At 42.8% G+C, this 7,733-nt stretch overlaps 1 protein-coding gene across 4 annotated transcripts in view; it reads right to left on the bottom strand.

Annotated features, from left to right (window-relative positions):
* The window catches only part of Ptpro (protein tyrosine phosphatase receptor type O), a 210,400-nt gene that overhangs the window by 51,019 nt on the left and 151,648 nt on the right, over window positions 1-7,733 (bottom strand). For 2 of the 4 annotated variants that reach the window (XM_031383702.1, XM_031383704.1), the window contains exons 1-2: window positions 834-969; window positions 533-672 (exon numbers count right to left, since the gene is read on the bottom strand). Coding sequence is in view for 2 of the 4 variants with exons in the window: in XM_031383700.1 (XP_031239560.1) it covers window positions 533-672 (140 nt within the window). In the remaining 2 variants the exon portion in view is untranslated. Of the gene's footprint in view, window positions 1-532; window positions 673-833; window positions 970-7,733 lie in introns of those variants that run through there. The other 2 variants (XM_031383700.1, XM_031383701.1) reach the window with 1 other exon arrangement.

Raw genomic sequence — 7,733 nt, 5'->3', positions numbered from 1 at the left:
CTCTCTCTCTCTCTCTCTCTCTCTCTCTCTCTCTCTCTCTCTCTCTCTCTCTCTCTCTCTCCTTAGCTTCCCCCCAGGGCTGAATATCTACCCTTGCCCTCCATCATGATCTGGGGAACAATAAAGTACCTTATCATTTCTGCTGTTTATGACCCCAAAGCTTTAGCAGTAACAATTTCTGGGATTTTTGTCTTTTAAATTATTTCCACAGTATATACATTCCCACTCTTTGCTGGAGAACATATATTTTACGTATTTCTACATTGGCATAATTATTTGTAATGTCTTTTAAAGTTTAAAATAGTTTGAGTAAAAACTTGATAACCAGTTCTTAACCGTTAAAATAGACATTAGGTGATAAGGTCCCCATGGCTGTGTCTCACAGCTACTGCTAGTATCTATCTCTGCCCCGCGCCCCCAAGCCCCAAGCAGACACTTCTCACACCTTGTAGTTCCATGAAACAGAAGTTTTTCCGTACTCCATTAGCCTTAATCAAAAGTAATTCAGAAAGATAATTGAAGTCATCAGTACCTGGAGTTTGCCATCTTGGCCAGAGCCGAGCTGCTGACAGAGGACTTCGAAGAAATCAGCTACGCCCTCCTCAACCCACAGCAGGGTCACTGACGTCTGTGTTTTGTTCACTGCAAAGAGTGATTTCGGAGGGGCTGGTTCTGAGGGAAGAGCAAATTATTAAAAACCACACAAACACACGCACATACTTGTGCATACACACACACAACACACACACACACACACACACACACACACATACACACATACACCATGCACACACTCTTTTGGTAGTAACAGGGCAGATGTCCGGAGAACTCACAGGCAGGTAGATAAGAGCCTGTGTTTTATACTGCTTTTGAATATGCCCATCCACAAAGCCTGCCGTCTACATCCAAGGGCAGAATGTTTTGTGTCCTTCCCCACTTGTATTTTCTACTTCTCCTTTTGGACACTTCTGTTTTCTGCTTCAGCTTTATAACCAGAAACTATTAATAGTTTCTGTGTCATCCGTCCTGGAGTTAGCGTTGTCCTGACAACACATAATTTTTGAGTGAAGCACAGAATTAGAAGAAAAAGAAAAAGAAGAAGAGGAAGAGGAGGAGGAGGGATGAGGAGGAAAGAAAGAAGAAGAAAGAAGAAAAGAAAAATGGGAAAGGGTCTCTTTTTCCTTAAGATGATGAAGATGGGCTCTAACATCAACCTGTCTTTTTTTATGGTCCTCTTATGTCAGAATTTTGAATTCTTGAAACTTTAGTGAAAATTAAGAGAGATCAAATGAAACAGATAATATGATTTTTTTAAAATGTTTTTATTTTTATTTTATTTTATTTTTGGAAAAGGGTGGTGGCGGGGAACCAGGTGCTTAATAGCGTGTTAGAAATAAAAGTTTTATCATAGACCCTTTATCTTGGTCAATAAGTTAATCCATTAGTCGGGCCCGCACCACGCTATCTGGACCATTTTCTATTCGCTTCCCGTAACTGAGTCACCAGCAGCTTAGTTGGCTTGGTCCTCTGTCCTGGTAAGGTTTTTACAATCCTATCTCTCATTTCAGAATGTCTTCTCCTCTCCTCATGCCTCTGTGTTGTGGATGCTGTGTGCTGGGCTCTTTGTGGTGGATGCTGTGATCTTTCTTTCTAGATCATCCAGGATGGAAACTGCTGAGCTAGCGCTCCTGGTCTGATGCTGGGTCGTGTTATCTGCTGGCAGATCCACCTGACCTGTGCTGCCTGGACATACTGCATCTTCCCTGTCACATGCCCCTGTTACTTGTATAGCTTTATGCTTCCTGCCCCACTCTCTTGAACCTCGAGTCCTGTATCTTCACAGTGCTTGAACATCCTGTGAAAAAACATTGACCCCTTTCCAGTCATGTCTGGTCAGTGTGAACTTCCTTCTTAGAATATCCTACTTATGTCCTGGTAAGGAAACCAATACTTTAAAGTAAGAATCCTTGCAGGTGGCCTGAACTTGGGTGCCAGCAGAAGGAGTTAATTCCCATGAGGAAGTGACAAGTTTAGGTGAGAGAGTTAAAGGGGAGACAAGATGAGTCAGCTTTAGACAGGGAAAATCCCGGCACATGCCAGCATCGCCTTTTCCCTGGCAAGCTACACCTACTCCTCCAGGCAGGGCTCTGTCTCACTTCTGAAGAAAAGAGACCGACAAAACCTCAAGTGTCGGAAGTCACTGGCTCCACTCACATCTCTCACTGCTGACCACACTGTGAGCCAGATCTAAGGCCTGTGTGGATGGTCAGCTCAAAATCGCATCTTTGAGTGCGAGTGTGCATGGTGGGGACAGTACTGCATACCGTTTGGCTCTGCCTTTTCTCTTCTAAGAATACATACTCCAAGGTCACACACATCTGTGTGCAGTTGTGATCCTAGCACTTGTGACACAGAAGCAGAAAACTCCAGTTCAAGAGCAACCTTAGTTACACAGTGAGTTTGAGGTTAGTCTGGGTTATATGAGAATGTGTCTTAAAAACCAACCTAACAACAACAACAACAACAACAACAAAACAGACAAAAAGGAGTTAAATTTGATAAAGTGCTTGCCACTCAAACATGAGGATCTGAGTTCAGATCTCCCCAGCACCTGTATACAAATTTAGGCAAGATGGACTGTGATTCCACCATTGAGGAGACACATACAGGCAGATCTCTACAGATCTCTGGAATCAGCAAGCTCTTGGCTGAGTGAGATTTCTTGTCTCAAAAAGGAAGGTAGAGAATGATTGGGAAAGACATCTGAAGTTGACCCCTAACATCTATACACACCCCTACACACTCATACACATGTGTATGTGCATCCATATGAGCATGCACATAACACAACACTACACATAGAACCCTATGAAGAATACATGCAGAATGTGGGCAGGATAGAAGGCAGCAAAGCTAACTCGCATTTAATTTATATGGATCATGGGAGGATCAGACTATTGCCTCTCTGTGGAGTGGAAATGACCTCTGAAGTCAGAGCAGGCTCCTAACCTTCTGTGCTTCACCAGAAAACCCCTTCTTTCTCTTGAAGGTCACAAAGGGAACAGCCAAGTGTAATACTTAGTCTTGGAACAGAACCTAACATCTTTATTGTTCCAAATTCATCTTTTTCTGCTAATCTATTTTCTTTCTTTCTTTCCTTGGGGGCCAGAGGGAATAAGAGAGAGGCTATTTCATCTTACAAATCACTAATGTGCCTAGACTGCCCTTAGACTCATGGCAATCCTCCTGCTTCAGCCTGTCAAATGTTGGGATTGAAGACATGAGACAGTATGTCCCATTTACTGTATATTTTGATGTCACTCACTGATGAAACCGGCCATTGAATGGTATTTATGACTTCCTATTATATCCAAAAACACTCCCCACTGACTCTGTTTTATTCTTTTAAACTTGATTAGTTTTATACATGTGACATTGGTAGTAATACTGTAAAAATCATCTCTATGTCTGATGTAGAAAAACCCTATTTTCAATCTTTAGCCTCAGTGTGAGGAATTTCTAGAATTTTCTTAATGTGTAAAAATGCAAGTTGAGAGCCATTTCCATGTATATTGTAATACTGTTTTTACAGCAGAACAAAGCATTTTCATATAAATTATTTTCAGCTTTGCCAACAAAGAATCTCCTAAATGAAGTGGAAATTTAAGGCTTCTTTGGAAAGTTGGTTGGATGGGGCAAGCACGTGAAAGAACGTTTTAGCTGAAGTGGTCACAAGTGAAAGACCGAGGCAGATTTGTGAAGGAACTTTTAGCTGAAGCAGATACCGATGAAAGGATGTTCTTCTAAAGAAAGCATGTGAAAGGACATGTGATGAAGGATTCTTTGCTAACAACACATATGTATTGGTCCACCTTACATTGTGTAGTTGAGTTGCATTTGCTGGGACTCCATAGAGAAAAATGTGCCATGCCTGTTAGCATCAGGGCATCCAAAGCCTGTGGCATCGCATGGGTGGGTCTCACAGACCTGTTGCCAAGGCAACAGCTGCCATATTCCCAGAATTCACTGAGCTCACCTCCCACCTTTACCTGTGGCCCCTACGTCAGAACCCATATATATATGGGGAACATTCTTCCATCTTTCTCTCTCTCTCTCCTCCTCCTCTCTTTCCACGCTACTGCCCCCTTTCTCCCTCTCAATTAAACCTCTTATATGTGGAACTGTTCAGGCCTAGAGTGTGGTATGTTCTGACGCGACCTGCTGTTCTAACACATCAATGCCCACTCGCCTACTCCAGTTACATCTGCAATATTAGGAGTAAAAGCCTGATCACAGACAAGAGGCATTATAACTTCAAAGGGAGTTTGTGCCTCCTGGGTATTCAGTCAGTTGTGGCATCCCCTAACTCAGAGGTAGCCCAGATATGTCCTTGCAAACTCGCATGCTAGGTACCCACCAAGATATGATTTATTAATAGCTAGACAAAATTCGACATTGCTCGCTGACCTTTACCAATGTTCCAACATCTTAGCCAAACTCTGGCTTGGCATTTCTTAAAGAATGTTACCCATCCAGACTAATTGCCTTCGGCATTGTGGGTAGGGCATTGAAGCTTACTGAATGGGAGACTTATCCCAGGGCAAGGTCAAGTAGAATCCTCATTCTCAGTCATGTACTGCAGCTGAACCACTCCTAGGAATTAGCAAGAAAGAGACTCGGCTCTACTAGCCCAGAAGATTAGTATAGTGGGTGTTTTACTAAGGATGGGCGAGACCTTGAGGCGAGTGTGTGTGTGAAAGAGTATGCATCAGTCAACATTCGAGATTTAAGACTGGAGATTCTAGATTCGAGATTCGAGCCTCTACTCTCCTGGCTGGCACACCCGCAGCCCCCTGGACTCCATCCGGGCCCATGCGGCCCGAGCATGCTCAGAGCCCGGGGGTGCTGCACCAGTCCAGAGGAGATGACTGCTTTAGACCCAGTGTGTTTCAGGTGGCCTCAGATGTACCTCAACTGCCGAGCTGCTAGATTTCTCATTTCTCTTTTGCAATGACTGTAAAAGTCTGATGCCATTTTTGGCATGTATTGTAGAAATACATTCATATACTGCACTTCCATATGTCATCTCTGCCATCATTTCTTCAACTACACCTTGTCGACCTGACTAGGACCCCGTTTCTCCTGCGGGTTGAAGGAGGCCCAGATTGGCCGGTCTGCGGCAAAAACGCACCAAGAAACTTCTGGTGCTGTGCTGCAGTTTCTTGCTACTTCCTCAGACTTGGACCGATTGGTGGAGTGATATCAACTGAGACAGACACATGTGCTGAGGCAAGACCCATGGAGGACACATGATGTGTGGAGAATATAAATAGGACTCTACAGACAGTGATAGAGGCTGAGCTAAGCTTGCTTATAAAGCTAAATGTACAATGCTAGTGGGTCTTCACTGATCTTCCCTTCTCTGAGACAGGCACAGTCCAGAAATTCTGGTGTTTCTCCTGGTCCCTCCTGCTGGCTCAAGCCAAGGCTGAGGACTAGTTGTCTCTGCTAGGTAGTGCTGTTGCTAACCCCACTCTACTGAAATGAACTTCTGGTGTATCCATATAATGTTTTCAAGTGGATGAAGCTGTCACTGCTAACCATGAACTGAACTGCCCATTTCCAGACGACATAGACCGGAGTTGTTCCAATGAACCTTTCTAAACAGGTCCACTTCACCCTTATCCTTTCTTTCCCACTACCTCTGGTGGGTGGTGGGATAAAAAGGAGGCTAGAGCATTTAAGAACCATCATTAAAAAAAAAAGCCTTGAAAAAATTAAAGTTACACTCATACAAGCAGTGGAGGCCTCAAGTAGAAGCAGCATGATGCTCACACTGACGGAAGCAAACTCTGCAGGAGACGGGGGACAGCTGATATAAGAGGGAAAAAATTATTCAGGCTGAGTTGTGATAAGTGTGTCAGGATAACTGTGCCATAATAAGTGTGTCAGGACCAGTGTGTCAGGGCAAGTGTGTCAGGACCAGTGTATCAGGATAAGTGTGCCATAATAAGTGTGTCAGGGCAAGTGTGTTAGGACCAGTGTGCCAGGATACGTGTGCCATAATAAGTGTGTCAGGACCAGTGTGTCAGGGCAAGTGTGTCAGGACCAGTGTGCCAGGATAAGTGTGCCATAATAAGTGTGTCAGGACCAGTGTGTCAGGGCAAGTGTGCAATAATAAGTGTGTCAGGATCAGTGGTGTGTCAGAACCAGTGTGCCATTATAAATGGACCATAATGTTTGGAAGAGAAAAGTTTAACATCAGGAATCTGTCAGATTTGGGTTTATTTTAGACTTTATCTCATTGACCTAGCAAGACTCTTTTTCTGAATTTAACTGGGAATTTGAATATTTCAAAAAGAATACTGAAGAATATAGAAAGCAAACATTTAGCATCAGAAAGTATTAAATCGTAAATTAGAGGTTGGAAACCTCTAGGTTGAGAGCACTAGTTGCTCTTCCGAGGATGCGGGTTCAATTCCAGCTCCCTCATGGAGGCTCACAGCTGCCTGCAACTTCAGTATCAAAGGATCTGACACTTTTGTTCTCGGCAGGCACCAGGCAGGCACATGGGGCAGACATGCATGCAGGCAAAACACTGATTAAAAAAAAAAACCCTTATTTACAATGTGGGTGGGGTGGGGTGGGGTGGGGAGAATATTCATTAAATTCCTAACATACCAAATATGTTTAAAAATTTCCTGTCCAAGGACAAACTATGTCTTTCAGAATTTTTCACTCACATCAAAGTTTTCATGACTGAGACTAAGATTGTCAAGCTGATGTCCTAAGATCTAGTTTCCAAAAAGGGAAGAGAAAGCCGCAGAGCGGTGTGCATGGTTCCTCCCATGTCTGCCATAGATTCCTTAAATCAGTAAAACGTGAGAAGCAGGCACATAGAAGGTACAGGCCACTGATAGAAAAACAGGAAAACCCCAAATTCACTGGTAAGAGTAGGTTCACAGTGAAATTCAGGATGCTCTAAGGATGTGTTAGTGGTGTGTAAATCACGTGTCTTTCATATGAAGATTTAAAGTTAAAACAGGCTGGAATATAGTTAGGCTGGTTAAGTCCTTGCCTAACATGCTTGGGACACTAGATTTGATCCTTTGCACAACATACATTTGGGGTATCACTCCTACAACCCACTGCTTGAGATATGTAGCAGACAGTCTCAGTTCAAGGGGAGTCACGGCTACATAGTGACTTCAAGACCAGTGAAGGCTGCACAGGTTTCTGTCTCAAGGCAAAACTATCAGAAAGTAAGACACATTAAGGTAAGGATAAATATAATAATTTAGGGAGAGATTTGAACTATAAAAATGATATAAATTGTCATCACAATCCACAGTGAGAGGGGAGTAGGGTAAACTCGTGTATGTACATATAAACATATATATTTATTTTATTGTATTATGTTGGTAATGGTATTGAGGATTGAAGTTGGGACTTTGTGTATGTTAAGCAAGGGCCTACATCCCAGGCCTGCCTATGTATGTATGTATGTATGCATGTATGTATACATATGTAAATGGTAAAAAAAATCATAAAACTAATATGTGCACACAATGTCTCAGGTAGTCAAAGCAATGTTGATAAAAAAGTAAAGAAGTCAGAAGCATTGTGCTCTTTGATTTCAAAATATACTATAAAGCCATGGTAGCCAAAGCAACAGAGTAATACTGTATATAGCACAGTAGAACTGTCAATATGACAGCCAATGGATCCAAACA

This window comes from Mastomys coucha, unplaced genomic scaffold (assembly GCF_008632895.1).
Source record: "Mastomys coucha isolate ucsf_1 unplaced genomic scaffold, UCSF_Mcou_1 pScaffold20, whole genome shotgun sequence".
NCBI lineage: Eukaryota > Metazoa > Chordata > Mammalia > Rodentia > Muridae > Mastomys > Mastomys coucha.
Note: the sequence above shows the minus strand (reverse complement) of the source record. Positions and strands in the feature narration are given on the sequence as shown.